This window comes from Malus domestica, chromosome 07, assembly GCF_042453785.1.
Source record: "Malus domestica chromosome 07, GDT2T_hap1".
Classification (NCBI taxonomy): domain Eukaryota; kingdom Viridiplantae; phylum Streptophyta; class Magnoliopsida; order Rosales; family Rosaceae; genus Malus; species Malus domestica.
The window spans coordinates 17,692,599-17,712,487 of record NC_091667.1 but is presented as its reverse complement, the minus strand read 5'-3'; the positions used below and the strand labels follow the sequence as shown (position 1 = coordinate 17,712,487).

The window sequence follows — 19,889 nt, the reverse complement described above, 5'->3', positions numbered from 1 at the left end:
CCCTTTGCATTGTTAGATTTTTAAGTGAGTCAGATTGAAGAATACTTCTTTCCAAAAGTAAAACCCTTCACACCCAATACATCCAGTTACCCAATATTCACTACAATTATTTTAATTACATTGATGCCTAGACTAATATCTTTCTTCACCAGACGGAAGATTTCAGTCATTCATGATTCATTAATTTTGACAAAAATTTTAAGCTAAAGTTTCATGCATGGTTCCTAAAATGGTGGTCAATCCATGACTCAACAATCAGTCTTTTACCAGAAGAACTTATGTAGAAAATCTCCGCCAATTTCTAGTCAAAATTCGACAGAAGAAAAATCAGCTACAGTATTACACTTCTACCAATATTCATGGCTAAGTACAAAGTCACATGGATCTTAAAGTGGAATTATGAAGTTGAAATTGGTGAAGTCTATAGGGTGAGATCAGTCAAGTGGTAGGATAAATTCAATCAACAAAGGGTCATCAATCAGGTCCTCTCTGAATTTCCAACTACTTCATTTCCAGTCATGCCAACCCAGCTATTGTTGCTAGTCATTCCGGCATAATCATTATCGGACATTAGTCCATCCCCATCCTTAAAAAGAACAGTCAAGTCATCCAAGTCAACAAGCATAAAGAGCAAGGACAAAGCTGCCCAGCTCCAAGGCCTAGCTCATCAATTACTTGCCGAATTAGCGATACTCCACACTGGAGATGATAAAGCTTCAGACTCAAAGTTTTCAGATCATCATCTCAACAACCAGCCAATCCAAACAACCAAATAGTCAAATGGGCTGACTACCAGGATTCTCAAGACCCATTTGCATAAAGTCATGTGAACTCCATGATAATCACCATGTGAAAATTTTAGTCATCATTTCAAGGCACCATGTGAAACAACAAGTAAAGCCATGTGGATGCATTAAGTCACCATGTCAATCATCGTGTGAAGCATTCAGTCATTATTCGCATCCAATATTCCGACAAAGCAAGGAATCAATCTGTCAGCATAAATCACTCAGCACGCTCCACAGTAAAAGCAACAATTATTCTGACAAATTCACTATTCATCAATAGTAAAAGCAAGTCATCTCATGCTTCAAGAGTGAAGAAATCAATCATTCAAGTCTCATTTTCCTTGTCTATAAAAGGAAGACTCCGAAGAAAGAAAAAACAAGTTAATTTTCACAACATTTCCTCAGTTCAAATTTTCTTTGAGTTCACACCGTATTCCAAGAAATCAAAAATTGTAAACACCTTAATTTTCAAATGTCAAGGATGCCTGCGTGCACCAATATCCTTTTCATCAGTCACTTTCTTATTTGCTGACTCAATCATCAGTAAATCAATTGTAAGTCCCAATATGCATTTTGAAATAAAACTTATTTTCAAATTATATCTGCATCATTATTTTGAATTCATTATTTTCATTATGAATATTTTCATAACAACTTATTTCAATTGGCATAGAATTCTTACTCTCAGTCAAATCATCGAACATCTCAAGTTCAAAGTTAACACAGATCGGTCTTTCATATCTTTCTTTTTTTTCATTTACCACAATTGGTTTCATGCTTTATTTAATTTGATATATTTTAAAATTATTTCCCGCCTAACACGACGCCGTTTCCGGAAGCGCCAACTCAGAAGAGAAGACCCACTGCAAAATTTACCACATTATCTGAGATCCGAAAAACAATCCAACCTCAGCTCCGAGAGCTCAACAGCAATGGCGTCACCTTTGCCGTGCTCTCTCCCTCCTCGTCTCTCACTCATCTCCAAAACTTCACCGCCTCAGCACCACCGCCTTCTCCTTTGCCCGACCGGACCGGACCATTTCCTGTTCGAATGCCGGGGGGGGGGGGCAGACCGGGTTCTTCACCTGGCTCGGCAGGCTTATCAAGGAGAAGGCCAACAGCGACGTGGAGAAACTCTTCTCGGGATTCTCAAAGACTTGCGATAATCTCGCCGTCGTTGACAAGCTCTTGCTGTACTGGAACCTCGCCGACACCGATCGAGTCCTCGACGAACTCGAAGAGGTTTTCTTTTTATCCCTGTTTATTTCTCGGGAAAAAGTTACCCTCAATTTTCAGGGGAAAATGTATTAAGTATGTTCTTTTCGGTTTCAGGCTTTGCTGGTATCCGATTTCGGGCCGAAAATCACGATCAAAATTGTGGAGAGTTTAAGGGAGGATATAGTTGCTGGAAAGCTGAAATCTGGAAGCGAAATTAAGGGAAATCCTAACAGCTGGCAAGAACATTAACATTGTCTCTCCGAAAAGTACCGAAATTCTTCCGATTATATAGGAATAGGAGTTAGGTATATAAATTTGGTTGAGCAATCGAAAGGAGCGCTTGTTAAACTTAAGTTAATTGGTATGCAGGTAAAATGTAATAATGTGGTATCGGGATCGGGATGTTTGTAGGATGCGTTGAAGAAGAGTGTGCTTGATTTGTTAACTATTAAAGGGAAAACCGAACTTCAACTCGGATACAGGTGATGAGCTTTCTCGAGTTTTACATGTTGTGTCCAGCTTTAGAGTTTAATTGTGGTTATTATTTGTTGTGTTATCAGGAAACCAGCTGTGGTTATGATTGTTGGCGTTAATGGAGGCGGGAAAACAACATCTCTTGGTAAGAAAAGAACTCCGCTCGTATCATGTGCTCTCTGCTCATGTCTTAAGACACATTTTGATTTCCAGCCTATTTACTCTGACGGCATGCATATTTGGGAAAACTTAGTGGAGATGAACTCAAGTTTAAGAAACCTTTAATCCGAACTTCATAGTGAGTCAGTGACACATCACTACAAAATCCAACATTTGGGGACTGTTTTCTTTAATATACTTTCAGCTATATGTGGTTTAAGCGATCGAGGACCCATTAAGATTGATAATGATCTGATCAACTTTCCTCATGCAGGAAAGCTCGCTTATAGATTGAAGAATGGAGGGGCAAATGTGTGACATTTTCATCTGTTGATTGTCCTGGCTGCAATGAGTTGGCTTCGTCCTTTGCGAGTAAATATGCCTATTTCAGTGGCTTTGCGGTCTAAATCCCTTTGTGGTTTCAAATTGGCCAGGTATTAATGGCTGCAGGGGATACCTTTCGAGCAGCTGCATGTGACCAGCTGGAGATATGGGCCGAGAGGACTGTGTGTGAGATTGTTGTGGCTGAGAGAGAGAAGGCCAAAGCACCATCAGGTAGGTAGACAACTTGGATTGAACAGACAGATGAAATTATATTTTCTTTTTCAGTTGACATGGTATAACTACTGACATATAGTCTTAAAGTGCTTTCTGAATAGTTATTTCTCAGGCTGTGAAGAGAGGGAAATGACAAGGGTATGATATTGTCTTATGCGACACCTCTGGATGTAAGTTTGTTCGAGAACCTTTCATACGTCTGTTGTACTGTTTATGTAAATTTGTGAGCTTAGCTGATTCATCTGCACTTCATGTATATAACTTCAGGTCTGCACACTAATTACAGCTTGATGGAAGAGTTGATTGCATGCAAGAAAGCTGTGACCAAAGTCATGCCTGGTGCTCCTAATGTAAGCTTTGCCGTTGAACACTTTTATCATCTTTCTATTATCCAGTTCAAAAATCTAGGCATGTGAGTGCATATACTTCCCCTTGAACAGAATAATTCTGAGTATAGTATGTTCTTTGATAATGTATCATGTCGAAAAATAGTTCTTGCAAGATGATGCAGTTGCATCCTTGGAATCAATATGGGTCCATGAATAGGATACTGTGAAAGGTAAAATCAAGTCTGGTAAAGTGATAGCTGAGGAAAATGTTAGAGATATTGTATTTACCAGAGACCTTTTATTGGATTAAAACAAGGAACATCTTTTAACTACTTTGTCATGCTCTCAAACCTTTTGCGTAGTGTTTATTAGTGATATGTAACTGTACCTCTGAAAATCTTACCTGCTTATGCCACATTTCAAATAACCCGCTTGTGCTATTATTAACACTTTATACTTTCATTTCTTTGATTTGTGAATCTATCTATTCATGCCTGCCACTACCATATCCATCCGTGTATTCTTTGATTTGTATGTGCCCAGTTTATTATGTGAGATATCTAGTAACTTCTCCAAATCCATACAATCTGTCTTGTGACACCTTTTTCTATATGTGCCTATCTATATTTCTTTTAATACATGCAGGAGATCCTACAAATTCTGGATGGGACCACAGGCTTAGACATGCTTCCGCAAGCAAGAGAATTCAATGAAGTAATGTTCTTATCGTTTACCTTCTGAATTAAGATGGTTGATTATTCTTCGCATGATCTAGTTTGTCACAAGAGTGTTTAAGTTTGTTCCCTTTCGTGTTTTGGGTGCAGTATGTTATATTCCAGTTTTGTCAGTTAGAATAGAACTTAGATATTTGATGTGAAAATTACTTGACACACAAATTAAACCCTATTGATGACAATTGTAGCAAAGATGTAAGTAGGGATCGTTCTAAACTGGGGATTAGCTAATCTACTCAATTTAAACTCTAAAACACTAAACTAGACTTAAAAACACAAGACTAGACTCTGTAGACTCTAAACTGACCTAAAACACTCAAATCAGCAAAACTAGATGAAATTGACTCAATTCTAGACCTAACAATTGATTTGGATGAAAATAAAACTCAATTTGACTCAAAAGACTAAAAGAAAACAGATTATGACTTAACTAACTCAAAACACACTTAAAAAGACTCAAAACAGCACAATACTAACAATTAGACTAAAACAGACTCTAGGGAGTAAATTGGACGAATTTAAGACTAAATTGAGACTCAAACAATGTTTATGGACTAACTCTAACCTATATTGACTCAAAACACTCTAAAGAACCTAAATTGAACAGATTCTGACCTAAAAACACTAAATAGAAAGAGGGGATTGTTTTTGACGAAATTAAAGTAAAACTAAACAAATTGCAAAGCAAAGTAAGTTAAAACGAAATTGAGATGAATTCAAGGGTGAAAGGCTAGTTAGAGGATCCTTCTTCACACATGAAAATATGCAACATAAATCGATTTCCAGTATTGTTTCTTTAAACCATGAATGACAATGCCCCAAATTAATCATGAATGCACAAATTAACTCTCAGATTTCCGTAAATTCATTGAATTGAATAGACAACGCATCGCAATCAAATTATTCTCATCAAGTTCCCTATATGAACAGCATGATAGAGATACATTCAAAGATCATTAAGTTCCTTGGAAATCATAAGCAATGACAAGGCAATTATAACTATGAACTGCATGATACTTTTGCCAAGAATCTACTTAACACGATTGTGACTAACAATCTCCACTACTTGTAATTATAAGTTCCTAACGATTAGGTGAAAGTCCTTTATAATTTAGCATCAAATTCACGCATGCAAACTAAGTAAGCCTCCTTAATCAACACACAAGAATAGGTTATCAATCAAATAGATAAGTAAATCACATTCATGTTTTACGAAACAATAACTGAAAGGAATAATTCATATTAAACATATGTCCATGGCTTCGAATTCACCACTAACTAATAAGAATTTAGTTACACATGTTCATAGCAATTGAAAAGCAAATTGAAATAAACATTGAAACTAAAACGAGGGAAGAAAGAACTCTTAGAACTCCCAAGGATGCAAATGGCTTGTGCACAAGGTCCTCCTTCATCAATGGAATGCACGGCAAGGATCTTCTTCCTCTCCAAAGGTGCGGCAGAGATGTATGTTGGTGTAGAATGATGTAGAATGGTGTAGAATGGTGTATATGGTTGCGGCAAAAGTGTTTCTGAATGGTATGAGGGGTGGTGACGAATTTTGGCGTAAAACACATATATATAGGCACGGCAAGGCTAGGGTTAATCAGATTAGGGTTACAACTTAGCAGATTTTAAGGATTAGGGCTCTAGGGTTCGGCACAATTAATGAAATCCACTGAGGAAAGGGTTTCGCCCAATTAATTTCTGAAAAGGATTTGTATAACCCAAATCCACAAGGAATAAGGCTAATATAATCAGAATCCAAGGGGAATTGGGTGAGGAAATGTGCGGCACACATTGGAGGGAAAGGAGAGTGGATTGCAAGGCAAGGCAAAAGCCTTCTAGAAGGAAATAGGTGCCACTTTTGTAAACAATGTGTTTTGTGGCTGATTTAGGACTTCTAAAAGAGAATGCTTCTAGAAATAGGTTCTAGAAATATATATTTAGGTCCCCTTGCAGCTAGGATTAAGGCATGATAAAATTAGGATAGGATAAGATAAGATAAGGTTAGTTTGGATAAGATAAGGTTGGATAAGGTTTTGGATAATGTTTCCTCTTTTGAGCTGATTCCTTATCTTCTTTGTCTTGAATTTAATTTCTTCATCTCCTTATCAGATTCTTAGCCTTTTGAACTCCAAAAACGTCCATCCACCTTGGCCCATACATGTGCTATCCATTTAGTGCCCAAAACTGCTCCAAAATGCACCAAAATGCACTTTCTTGCTAACTTTGTCATTAGGACCTACAAAAACACGAAAATAGCTTAAAACACTATAATAACCACAAACTAACTATAAAAGTGCAAGAAAACAAGCTAACTAAGTCGCATAAATATGCTCCTATCAATATTTGATTGAATATCTTGCCCTTAATCTGTACTATAATTCTTTGTGCCACCTCATTTGTGTTTTGATTGTTTGCCTTGTACATATTGTGACAGATTGTTGGTATAACTGGTATGATTTTGACAAAACTTGACGGTTCTGCTAGAGGAGGCTGTGTGGTATGTTCAAATCTTCTGTCCCATATAGTTTTCAATTTTGAATTGAGTTATTGACGTAGCTTCTGTTATTTTCAAGGCTTAATTCTTAAGTCTCTTTTTCAGCCCTCACTAATTATAAGGTTGTATCTTATTTTAGGTCAGTGTGGTGAATGAGCTCGGCATCCCTGTAAAGTTTGTGGGTGTTGGTGAAGGCGTAGAAGACCTCCAACCGTTTGATCCAGAGGCCTTTGTTAATGCCATATTTTCAGAGTCCGAATGTAGGTGAGTGTGCAAGTCTCATACATCAAGTGACTATAATCTCCTGATCTCAGATGTTATGTTTCTTTTTCAAGGCAAGTAGATGTGAGGGATTTTTAATCAGATGTTTTTTCTCGCATTGTAGAGAATTACCGGAACTCCGCCTATGTCTTACATGGCCGGTCCCAAGCCCGGATAAAGGAGGAGGGGGATGGCGTCAGGTAGTCGACAGCCGGCACTCCATGATCACGTCGAATCCTTATGAAAATGAATCCAGAACAAAATCGCGCTAAAGCTAGAGCGTCACCCGTAAGTGGCGCGCTGTGTGGCCCGAGCACAGTGATAAGTGAGCAAGGGTCGCTGTATCTCCATCGGCACCCGGATGCAGTGTTAAATGAGCAAGGGGGCCATAGAAACTTCTTTTCGAACGACTCCACTCAAAGTTGTTTGGGAGCATATGCTCCTATCAACTTTACCCGGGACACACAAAAGAAGTACTTTGATCCTATTAGACGGGGGAGGGTGAAGAAGCTAGGACATAAGGGTAGAGTTCAAGAGAGCAAAATGCGTTTAGGAACGTGGAATATAGGAACCTTAACGGGAAAATCTATGGAAGTAGTGGAAGTTATGGTGAGGAGAAGGATAAATATTATGTGCCTACAAGAAACTAAGTGGGTTGGTAGTAAGGCAAATGATCTAGAAAACTCAGGGTTTAAACTTTGGTATTCGGGCACAAATAGAACGAGAAACGGTGTTGGCATCATCGTGGACAAGACCTTGGTACAAGATGTTGTAGATGTCAAGAGGGTAGGAGATAGAATCATGGCAATCAAGATTGTAATAGGACAAGAACTTATCAATGTGATTAGTGCGTACGCACCTCAAGTAGGGTTGGATACGAGTTCGAAGGAGAAATTTTGGGAAGATCTTGGAGACTTGGTGCAAGGAATTGCTCAGACAGAGAAGTTATTTATAGGAGGAGATTTAAATGGACACGTGGGCAGGGAGACAGGCAACTATGGAGGTTTTCATGGTGGCCATGGTTTTGGGGAGAGAAACGAGGATGGGGAAGCTATCTTGGATTTTGCAATGGCATATGATCTCTTCTTAGCCAACACCTTCTTTAAGAAGAGAGAAGAACATGTGATCACCTACAAGAGTGGGTCGTCAAAAACACAAATAGATTTTCTGCTAATGAGGAAAGGGGATCGTATAACTTGTAAGGATTGCAAAGTTATACCAGGAGAGAGCGTGGCTAATCAACATCGCTTGTTGGTGATGGATGTACATATCAAAACAGTAAGACAAAAGAACAAGACTTGGAAGTGCCCAAGGACTAGATGGTGGAATCTAAAAGAAGAAAAACAAGCCATTTTCAAAGAGAAGGTAATCACCCAATGTGTGTGGGATAGAGAGGGGGAAGCTAGCCAAATGTGGGATTCCATGGCTAGTTGTATCCGAAAAGTAGCAAAAGAGGTATTAGGAGAGTCCAAGGGCTTTGCCCCACACCAAAAGGAATCTTGGTGGTGGAATGAGGAGGTACAAACAAAGGTGAAGGCTAAGAAGGAATGTTGTAAAGCCTTATACAAGGAGATGACCGATGAAAATGGTGAAAGGTATAGAAAAGCGAAGCAAGAGGCGAAGAAAGCTGTCAGAGAAGCTAAGTTAGCGGCTTACGACGATATGTATAAACGACTAGATACCAAAGAAGGAGAGTTGGATATCTATAAACTATCTAGAGCAAGGGAAAAGAAGACAAGAGACCTAAACCAAGTGAGGTGCATCAAGGATGAGGATGGAAAGGTTCTTGCTACAGAGAACGCGGTTAAAGACAGATGGAGAGGTTATTTTCATAATCTTTTCAATGAAGGACATGAAATGAGTGCTTCTTTAGGGGAGTTGAGTAACTCAGAAGAGTGTAGAAACTACTCTTTTTATTGTCGAATCCGGAAGGAAGAAGTGGTTGTAGCTTTGAAGAAGATGAAGCATAAAAAAGCAATAGGCCCAGACGATATACCAATCGAAGTGTGGAAACTTTTGGGAGAGACAGGTATAACATGGCTCACTGACCTTTTCAATAGGATTTTGAAAACGAAGAAGATGCCAAATGAGTGGCGAACGAGCACTTTGGTGCCTATCTACAAGAATAAGGGTGACGTACAAAATTGCATGAACTATAGGGGTATTAAGCTAATGAGTCATTCAATGAAGCTCTGGGAGAGAGTCATTGAGCATAGATTGAGGCAAGAGACACGGGTTTCGGACAACCAATTCGGGTTCATGCCAGGGCGCTCAACCATGGAGGCAATCTATCTCTTACGAAGATTGATGGAAAGATATAGAGATGGGAAAAAGGATTTACACATGGTTTTTATAGATTTGGAAAAAGCGTATGATAGGGTCCCAAGAGACATTCTTTGGAGGATTTTAGAGAAGAAAGGAGTACGAGTAGCATATATCCAAGCTATAAAGGATATGTATGAAGGAGCAAAGACTGCCGTAAGAACTCATGAAGGACAAACCGAAAGCTTTCCCATAACTGTAGGATTACATCAAGGCTCATCCTTAAGTCCTTACCTTTTTGCGTTGGTAATGGATGAGTTAACAGGACATATTCAAGATGATATTCCTTGGTGTATGCTTTTCGCAGACGATATAGTGTTGATAGATGAAACTCAGGAAGGGGTAAATGCAAAGCTTAACCTTTGGAGAGAAGTGTTGGAATCTAAAGGTCTTCGCCTAAGCCGATCAAAGACAGAATATATGGAGTGCAAGTTCAGTGCAAATGGAGGCCAAAACGAGTTAGGGGTGAGGATCGGAGATCAAGAAATACCAAAGAGCGACCGTTTTCGTTACCTAGGATCTATCTTGCAAAAGAACGGAGAATTAGATGGAGATCTCAACCATAGAATACAAGCTGGATGGATGAAGTGGAAGAGTGCATCCGGCATGTTATGTGACCGCCGTATGCCATTGAAGCTCAAGGGAAAATTTTATAGGACGGCAATAAGGCCGACGATGCTGTATGGCACAGAATGTTGGGCGGTGAAACATCAACACGTACACAAAATGGGTGTAGCGGAGATGAGGATGCTTCGTTGGATGTGTGGGCACACGAGAAAGGATAAGATTAGGAATGAGGATATCCGGGGTAAAGTAGGAGTAGCCGAAATTGAAGGAAAGATGAGAGAAAATCGGTTACGGTGGTTTGGACATGTGCAAAGAAGGCCTACTGACGCTCCGATTAGAAGATGCGACTATGGGACAGAGGTTCAGGGCCGAAGGGGTAGAGGAAGACCTAGGAAAACTTTGGAAGAGACTCTAAGAAAAGACTTAGAGTACTTGGATCTAACGAAGGACATGACACAGGATCGAGCACAATGGCGTTCTAAGATTCATATAGCTGATCCCACTCAATGACTTGGATTTTCCAAGTCTCCAACCGAGAAGTTTTCCTCACTCGGAAAATTAAGGAAACACTACCCCAACCTACATGCTCCACTCAGAAAGCTTCAACATACAAGCTTCAACAAAAGAAAATTCAAAGAACTTAGCGAAGAAGGCTTTGGTGTATTTAACACAGTACGTTGAAATGAAGGAAAGCTTATTTATTGATATCCCCGATAAGCTACAAATATGTACATATACATGAGTCAAAATAAACACACAAGAGGGAGCCTTCACAAAGGTTGCTTAGGAGAAGTCTCAGCAGTCGGTAGAGCCCCAGAAAGAGAAGGCACCGAAGGGGGATCATTTGGAGCCTCAGTACTGGACAGAACCCTAGAAGGAGGAGGCATCAGAGGTTGATCATTTGGAGCTTCATTACGCGGTACAGCCCCAGAAGACGAAGGCAATAAATGCCTTTGGAACAAACCCACAAATCTCTGATGATCAAGTAAAACCTGACCATCAGTTTCCTTCATCTGGTCAAGCTTCCTCTTCATGTTTGTAGCATAGTCATGTGCGAGCCGGTGCAACTGTTTATTCTCATGCTTGAGCCCTCTAATCTCCTGTTTGAGACTCATCACTTCAGCCGCCAATGATTCAACTTGGCGGGTTCGAGCAAATAGGCGTTGGGCCATATTAGACACATAACCTGCACACTGAACACTGAGAGCCAGCGAATCCTTAACAGCTAACTCATCAGACCGTTTGGAAAGTAGTCTGTTATCTTTGGGAGTGAGAAGGTTCCTGGCCACCACCGCAGCGGTCATATCATTCTTCATCACGGAATCCCCAACGGTAAGAGGACCAGTAGGGGAGACGAAGGATGGGCGCCATATGTTGTCTGGAGAAGGCGGGGCTGCCTCTTCAACAAGGTTCAAGTCAAAACGACGGTCGGAGGGGCCAGACATTTTCAAAGGTGTTGAAGAGAGAAGAGGTCGGACAAATCAAGATCTTAGAAGTGCAAGAATGAAGCTTCTACTGGTGGAGATTCAAATGTGCTTTGGAACTTAATGTCAGCCCCTATAAAAATCTGCACTCGACGGAGCTTCAGAAATCGAAGAGGCGCCTGCTTAGAAATCGAAGAGGCGTTTGCTTTCTCAAAAGCTGGGCTGCTTAGAGATCACGAGGGTTGATCTCAGAAATCGAAGAGGCGTTTGCTTTCTCAAAAGTTGGGCTGCTCAAAGACCACGAAGGCCGATCTCAGAAATCGAAGAGGCGCTCGCTTTCTCAAAAGCTGGGCTCCCCAGAGACCACGAGGGCCGATCTCAGAAATCGAAGAGGCACCTACTTTTCCAGCCTTGTCAGCACCTGTCACACGCACACTCAGCTTTGCGGAAATTATGGGCATTCTGTCGAAGACTTCTGGGGAAGTAGAAAACACATGAATCTTACTGTTCAATCACCCACTTCCCACACGCAACAATAGCTCATGGGTACCACAGATAACTTTGCCAAAGTTCTCTGCCAAAGTTGAGCATGTGAAGCTTGCAGCTCCCACTACATCGCTCTGACCAAGAAGGGTAAAAGAATAGCAAAGAAACAGCACTAACAAAGTTTAGACCCATAAATTTTGAAGGTCTAGCTACCATATTATTACCCACAAGGGTAAAGGAACAGTACCACTGCTGGATAATTGGAAAGTCCATGTGTGTCAACCTCTGTGCTTCGTGGCAAGGTAGACTAGCAAACATGCCCAACCTTTACTCACATTCGAGAAAACACTCCCAATAAGATTGCTTGCTCCAAAATCGAAGAGGCACCGTCTTCCGAATCTCGAGAGCCAGACTCCCAACATGACTACTTTCTTAAAAATCGAAGAGAGGGTAAAGGAACAGTACCATTGCTGGATAATTGGAAAGTCCCTGTGTGTCAACCTCTGTGCTTCGTGGCAAGGTAGACTAGCAAACATGCCCAACCTTTACTCACATTTGAGAAAACACTCCCAACAAGATTGCTTGCTCCAAAATCGAAGAGGCACCGCCCTCCGAATCTCGAGAGCCAGACTCCCAACATGATTACTTTCTCAAAAATCGAAGAGACACTGCTCCCCGAATCTTCGAGAGCCAGACCCCCAGCATGATTGCTTTCTCAAAAATCGATGAGGCATCGTTCTCCGAATCAATCGAAGAGGCGCTCGCTTTCTCAAAAGCTGGGCTGCTCAGAGACCACGAGGGCCGATCTCAGAAATCGAAGAGGCACCTACTTTTCTAGCCTTGTCAGCACCTGTCACACGCACACTCAGCTTTGCAGAAATTATGGGCATTCTGTCGAAGACTTCTGGTGAAGTAGAAAGCACATCAATCTTACTGTTCAATCACCCACTTCCCACACGCAACACTAGCTCATGGGTATCACAGATAACTTTGCCAAAGTTCTCTGCCAAATTTCAGCACGTGAAGCTTGCAGCTCCCACTACATCGCTCTGACCAAGAAAGGTAAAAGAATAGCAAAGAAACAGCACTAACAAAGTTTAGACACATAAATTTTGAAGGTCTAGCTACCATATTATTACCTACAAGGGTAAAGGAACAGTACCACTACTAGATAATTGGAAAGTCCCTGTGTGTCAACCTCTGTGCTTCGTGGTAAGGTAGACTAGCAAACATGCCCAACCTTTACTCACATTCGAGAAAACACTCCCAACAAGATTGCTTGCTCCAAAATCGAAGAGGCACCGTCCTCCGAATCTCGAGAGCCAGACTCCCAACATGACTACTTTCTCAAAATCGAAGAGAGGGTAAAAGAACAGTACCATTGCTGGATAATTGGAAAGTCCCTGTGTGTCAACCTTTGTGCTTCGTGGCAAGGTAGACTAGCAAACATGCCCAACCTTTACTCACATTCGAGACAACACTCCCAACAAGATTGCTTGCTCCAAAATCGAAGAGGCACCGCCCTCCGAATCTCGAGAGCCAGACTCCCAACATGATTACTTCCTCAAAAATCGAAGAGACACTGCTCTCCGAATCTCGAGAGCCAGACCCCCAGCATGATTGCTTTCTCAAAAATCGAAGAGGCATCGTTCTCCGAATCTCGAGAGCCAGATACCACAGACCACTTTTTCAAAGTGCTCTGATAGAGTTAAAACATGTGAAACTGGCAGCTCCCACTACCGTGCTATGACCAAGCAGGGTAAAGGAATAACATTACTACTTGTTGTTAGGGAGACTCCTATATATGTCGCACCTCCATCCCCAAAGGACAGGCAGACCTGCAAAAATGCTCAACCCTTCATCATATCTGAGAGGGCACTCCCAACGAAGCCTTTCGAAATATTCAGCTTTCTTTCCCCCCGATAATACCTCTGCAAACAAGCTATACTAGAGCAAGAATATCTCATATCATCAGGGTTAAAAGCAAGAGTATCCCATATCATGCTTTTTCCCTGTCTTTTCCTTTGGCCTTGTTTTTACCTGCAAGACAAGGAGAAAGAGAGCAATCAGTCAGCACTTGGAATCAAGCTTCCAGCCAGGAACTGACTGCCTGGAACCCCGTACCTGATTACTTACCTGGCATTGCTCTCGAGTACTCATCTTCAACATCTTATGTTTCCAGGGAAGATTCCGCATCTGCTTGAGGAACAGATAGGGCAAGTGCGAAGGATACAAGGAAGCATGTGGAGACAAGCGTAACAGCACACGTGCCGATACATCCATTACTCTGTCAAAAGCAAAAGTATCCCATATCAGCAGGGTGGAACGTACTCTAGATTTGATGGACTTGTTTTGACCCTCAAATTCTTCAGTCGGCCTTATACTTTGGAGGAAACCAGAAAACCCTCCAGCTCAGTTCAAGAATAAGCCTGTGGAAAGTTACTTCTTCAAAAGCAAAAGTATCTCATATCATCTCTTCTCATTTTTCTTCTCTTTATCCTTCATGCTGCTGCAAGATGGGGAGAAGGTGAACAATCAGTCGGAGCTCTGATTGCTTACCTTGTCTGTCACCTCTTTCAGCAGACCCCCTAGCTCGGCGACTTGGGGGACTCCTACTACATGGTTTGTATCGCGCTTGACCAAGCCTGAAACTACAAGTAAGCTTCAAGTGAAATTGATACATTACCTTGTGCATCTCCACCAGTTAAAGATACCACCCCTGGATGGAGGAAGAGTACTTCCAGAGAAGATGCCACATCTACCTATGAGACAGATAAGGCAAGTCAAGACGACACCACACTCCGATACTTAGAAGTTTCGTGATTACGAGATCATTCTCCCATAATATTTCCTAATGTCATTTGTACTAAATCATTCACTTGTACTCACTAAAGGAGAGCTTGAACCTATGTACTTGTGTAAACCCTTCACAATTAATGAGAACTCTTCTATTCCGTGGACGTAGCCAATCTGGGTAAACCACGTACATCTTGTGTTTGCTTTCCTATCTCTATCCATTTATATACTTATCCACACTAATGACCGGAGCAATCTAGCGAAGATCACAAAAAGCGACCGTTTTCGCTACCTAGGATCTATCTTGCAAGAGAACGGAGAATTAGATGGAGATCTCAACCATAGAATACGAGCTGGATGGATGAAGTGTAAGAGTGCATCCGGCGTGTTGTGTGACCGTCGTAGGCCACTGAAGCTCAAGGGAAAATTTTATAGGACGACAATAAGGTCAGCGATGTTATATGGCACAGAATGTTGGGCGGTGAAGCATCAACACGTACACAAAATGGGTGTAGCGGAGATGAGGATGCTTCGTGGGATGTGTGGGCACATGAGAAAGGATAAGATTGGGAATGAGGATATCCGAGGTAAAGTAGGAGTAGCCGAAATTGTAGGAAAGATGAGAGAAAATCGGCTCCGGTGATTTGGACATGTGCAAAGAAGGCCGACTGACGCTCCGGTTCGAAGATGTGATTACGGGACAGAGGTTCAGGGCCGAAGGGGTAGAGGAAGACCTAGGAAAACTTTGGAATAGACTCTAAGAAAAGACTTAGAGTACTTGGATCTAACGGAGGACATGACACAAAACCGAGCGCAATGGCGTTCTAGGATTCATATAGCCGACCCCACTTAGTGGGAAAAGGCTTTGTTGTTGTTGTTGTTGTTTTGTAGAGAATTACCGGATCCCCATATATATGTGTGTGCTGGAGGGTCGGTGTTTTGTCCGTGTACTGAGATCGGTGCTTAGGATGAAACTTCCAAGTTGAAAATCACACATTAGGTTTTTCAGACAATCACGATTATTATTGGTCATGAAGTAGTGCTATTTTCCGCCATATTGGTGCTGTAGGCTGGAAGTTAAGGCTTAGAGTTGATGCAAAATTGCCAAGCCTTAGGCCGCTGGGCGGTTTCCGCCATGATTTCTCTTGCAATGTTTTGTCAGTACTCAGTGTGCATTATTTTGGTGCAAAAAGTTCAAAGACCCTCTATGCTTGTCCAGGGACTTTAACTACTAAGGAATTGGTCTCCCGCATTCAACCTTTCACTTCTCTCCAAAGCAGCAGCAGCATTAAACATAAAAAGCTCCAATCAAGTCAGCAAAGTATCCCCGATTAGCATCGTATTCCATTATCACAGGAGGAAGCAACTCTTTGAATACTAATTTGATAATTTGAAGACTAAGCCGTCTCAACTTCAATGTACAAATTGTACGATAACCACTTTCATCTTCTCCAAGTCGTCTTCAGACTCATCGTATGGATGATATAGCCCGTCGATCAGGAGGTAAGTGATTACATGGCAGCCTCCAAGGTGCAATAGGTGACAAATATTTAGTCTTTGGACATGACATACACCGGTATACACCCCTGCAAGTGCTCCCCATTCCGTTCCAAATTCAAACTACGGAATGTCAAAATTGCCCATGCATTGTCTTCTTCTGGTTCTGCTGCTGCTTACCTAAGTGAGGACGATTTCTTGAGCTTCACGCGTTGAAATAAACGTCGATTGATGGACCTGGCCTGCAAGCCCGTGGCAGAAATAACAAAGACTGGCAGCTGAAGAGGTTCGTAAAGGAAGAAGCTCTCCCTCGTAGGATTTGTGGATTTGTACAAGTGTTACTTGGTTACAGAGATGTTGAGGAAGGTCCTCAGGAATTGTTGGTTGCATTAGTTTTGTACTTTGTTTCAAGGGAATGCAGAATTAAGATCCATAAGCTTGAAATGACAGATACATTGTTTACATACCAGTAAACTGTAGTGTCCCCGCTGCACGTCCCACGTCTCCCAACCTTTCCTTGCGCGAGGGGAGAGAGATACAAAGTTGGGGGATATGAAACTCGTGTAGAGAACGTTATTTTCGTATGCATAAACGTACATATAATTAGCTCCAATGTTATTAAATGATAACCTATTTCGCAGTTAAAATCACATATAAGAAGATTCTCTACGGATCTTATGTCCATATTATCACAATACATTGTGACATGGGAGACAGTCATAAAAATTGACAAGATATGCAATAGAAATGTGCCGATGAGGTACAAATTTGGGTAAACAAATAGAGAGATATTTGACAGGCGAATCATAATTTTGCAACAGGCGTATGGTAGAACGTAGCACGAGCAGTGTAAACCAAGCGCCCGGTTTTCTTGAGTTTCAATTCAAGAGCTATCACGCTCAGATTTCTTCCACTCCGAACAACAGATGAGTCAACTATCACCTCTTCCTGTAAAAGTCCCGTCAGGTAAAGTAAAAATCGAAACAGAAAGAAATGAACAGCATGAATAACGCAAACTATAATCAAAACAGAAAGAAATGAACAGCAAGAATAACAGCACGAATGTCGTGGTTAGCTGATTGCACCTTAACCGATGTCCAAAAACAAATTGAATACCTGCTTAATTTTTTAATAGTTTCATCAAAATCTGGGAGCATTGTGTGCAACTTGGGCAGTTATTCTTGGAACCTATACCTAAACAGAGTTTGGGGGGGTTTCAAAGCCACTATCAGCCTGAGTCAATCAAGTATGATACAGCCACGTTATGTCGTTTAAGGTTTGGAAACTTAGCACCGGCTGTATATCCCAATTTTTGGCCCATTTCAGTTGGTATCACAATCTGTGATAACACAATTCCACATTGGCATCTTCAGAAAGTGGATTCAAAGTACAGCGAGCAACCTCTTTTTTAATTAGTAAGAGATTTTATTAACAAAAAGAAGAAACGACTCAAGAATGACAGAAGTATAAGTTCTCTGCATCAAGATGCACAAAAGGCAGACCCTTGACATTCAAGGAATTGCACACAGAAGGTACAAATCCTCCTCACAATTTACAAGTTTTAAGCGCCAACAAGATCCTAAATCCTAATTTCTTCCTTTGACATTCTATACCAATACAATTACCATTTGAAATGCCTCCGAAGACCATTCGATCTCCAACGAAGACAGCTAAATAATCTATAGTAAAGTTTGAATTCATTTCCACTCTATTTTGGCATGTGCATCAAACTTTATATAGCGCCATTTATAAAAAAACAAATGTAAATTCTACGGGACTTACATTCTTTGTTGCACTAGAGAGGTAAGAAACGCTCAGTTCCCCCAGAAAAAGCTCCTTATCATTAGCCACGACGGTTCTTGCACAAGCTACAGACACAGCCTCAGCAACAGCAGCAATTGCTCCTCCATGAAATCCGGAATAGAAATTCTGCATATTCATCAATAAAACATCATTACGTTTGTTAGGTTTCAAAGACAACAAACGAAAAGAGAAGAAAATTAACCCGAAATACAAGAACAATTGAAATAGACGTCAAATTGAAATACAAGTGCACATTAGTGAGCAAATTGGCGGAATTCAACAAAGTATCTTTGCTTTGCTTTAGGTCAAAGTCTCAATCAGACAAGCTAATAGAATGGATCTAAGCCGATCATTAGTTTGGTTACACAAACACCCTTTTAAATCAAGCAACAATTTTCTCAGCAACCAAACAAGCACACAGCTCCATTCAGTCAAACCCAGATACCAAAAACAATCAAACCCAATTCAAATCAAACAAATCCCAAAAGGGTCCAATCCTATCCCTCAAATATTCCCACTTTTGGGAATAAATAACCCATTTCTAGAATTTTCTGAGCAACCAAACAGAACCACTGAAAACTAAAAATTGAAACAAAAAATAGAAACAAAAGAGGGGAAGATAGATTACAGTGACAGCAGGTTTCACAGATACGAGGCAGGTGACACGACCACGGGATATGTGAAGGGGCTTCAGGAGGTCACGAATGATGTCGGAGTAGGTATCCTTTCTAGCATCGAACTCATCTGGCACGGGGTCCGAGATCCCAACTCCTTGTAGAAAATTCAGAACTCTGATTACGTCTTCCCGAGGAATGTCGTCTGCAATTTTTGCTGCGGAAGCGAAGTCCTCTGTGATTTCAATGGAGGGTTTCACCATTTTTGTCCTATTGCTCCTGTCTCTCTGTAACTATTGAACCAACTGCATGTTAACAATTGGAGAAACGTTCACACCAACACCAAATGGATAGTTAAGACTCAAAATTTAAGTTTGAACTCGTCCAAGCTTCTTCAATTATTGGGCTAATAAAACAATTTGGTTTAAACTTATTTTTTGTCAAATTTAGCATAGAAAATGAGCCAATGTTGGCTAGGACCCAATTGTTAACGTTGCCAGTCACTTGCAGAAAGACTAATGACTATTTTATTAATTGGATTACTTATATGGTTGGACTGCTGGTTCACCAACAGTCCAAATTCAATTTAAGAAAAAAAAAATCAAATTTATAAATTTATTTGTTGGGGGACTTTAGTTCGAGGTGGACTCGGGCTTTGTGAGTACTCTTTTGCTTCTCTTGATTCACTTTTGTACCAAGTCTCGGAATATTTCGAAAGAATTAACACTCATTAGGAAATATTCCAGTTACATCAATGACTCAAAGATAACATGATTAAGTAAATAATGGCTTGCTCAAGTGTGTAAACTAAAAGTTTATCAGTTTAGCATGAGAGAGAACTTTGCATGATTGCATGATATTCTAGGTTCCTAGGGGTCTAAAAAGGCTTCTGTTGACTGAGAGCAAGGAAGAAAAAATCGATAATATCGGCGATATTTTTTTGGGGGTCCGATATTTTTTTAACTATCCAAAGGGTTTTCGTCAAAATATCGCGATATTATCGATAATATCGCGATATTTTCGAAATTATCGATAATATCCAAAAATACTTAAAAATGCTGAGAAATCTCAACACATACTACACTTGATCATAGCCCAAAGCTGAGCAAGACATGCTTTTCTCAGCTTGGGAATGTGGCTTTTATAGGCCTTCTTGCTTGCTCACTGCCCTCGCGTGGGCGATGTGGGACTCGACCCAATGGGAGAGAAAATCGGAATTTTGGCTGGAAATCCACACCTACTTTAAACGGCCATAACTTTGTCAAAACTCAACAAAATCAAGCAAGGAAAAAACGAAAGTTGTAGCCCTCGAAGAGACGAAGAGAATGGTACCTCACACGACGTCTGACTCGTCGT

General features: G+C 40.9%; 3 protein-coding genes across 7 annotated transcripts; 2 read left to right on the top strand and 1 right to left on the bottom strand.

The window, feature by feature from the left end:
• The first annotated feature begins 359 nt into the window (after nucleotides 1-359).
• LOC139197736 (cell division protein FtsY homolog, chloroplastic-like) lies at nucleotides 360-3,341 on the top strand. The gene is made up of 7 exons (XM_070825689.1): nucleotides 360-428; nucleotides 1,860-2,030; nucleotides 2,121-2,242; nucleotides 2,567-2,625; nucleotides 2,845-2,951; nucleotides 3,074-3,194; nucleotides 3,310-3,341. Exons 1-7 carry the CDS (start codon nucleotides 360-362, stop codon nucleotides 3,339-3,341), a joined length of 681 nt encoding a protein of 226 aa, XP_070681790.1.
• Nucleotides 1,632-13,330, top strand: LOC103419083 (cell division protein FtsY homolog, chloroplastic). Of its 5 annotated transcripts, none has more exons than XM_070824716.1 (12): nucleotides 1,632-2,030; nucleotides 2,121-2,242; nucleotides 2,376-2,488; nucleotides 2,567-2,625; nucleotides 2,914-2,951; nucleotides 3,074-3,194; nucleotides 3,310-3,367; nucleotides 3,465-3,547; nucleotides 4,172-4,240; nucleotides 6,704-6,766; nucleotides 6,903-7,027; nucleotides 7,149-8,313. In XM_070824716.1, exons 8-12 carry the CDS (start codon nucleotides 3,488-3,490, stop codon nucleotides 7,294-7,296), a joined length of 465 nt encoding a protein of 154 aa, XP_070680817.1. In that variant the 5' UTR covers nucleotides 1,632-2,030; nucleotides 2,121-2,242; nucleotides 2,376-2,488; nucleotides 2,567-2,625; nucleotides 2,914-2,951; nucleotides 3,074-3,194; nucleotides 3,310-3,367; nucleotides 3,465-3,487; the 3' UTR covers nucleotides 7,297-8,313. The 5 variants fall into 5 exon arrangements, with proteins under 5 accessions (XP_070680817.1, XP_070680816.1, XP_070680815.1 ...); XM_070824715.1 differs by having other exon boundaries at nucleotides 3,299-3,367; XM_070824714.1 differs by having other exon boundaries at nucleotides 2,914-3,194; nucleotides 3,285-3,367.
• Nucleotides 13,331-16,710: 3,380 nt separating this feature from the next.
• LOC114826046 (uncharacterized) lies at nucleotides 16,711-19,050 on the bottom strand. Its single transcript, XM_029105660.2, has 3 exons — nucleotides 18,548-19,050; nucleotides 17,899-18,045; nucleotides 16,711-17,064 (listed from the first exon to the last, which is right to left on the bottom strand). Exons 1-3 carry the CDS (start codon nucleotides 18,794-18,796, stop codon nucleotides 16,921-16,923), a joined length of 540 nt encoding a protein of 179 aa, XP_028961493.1. The 5' UTR covers nucleotides 18,797-19,050; the 3' UTR covers nucleotides 16,711-16,920.
• Between the last annotated feature and the right edge of the window lie 839 nt (nucleotides 19,051-19,889).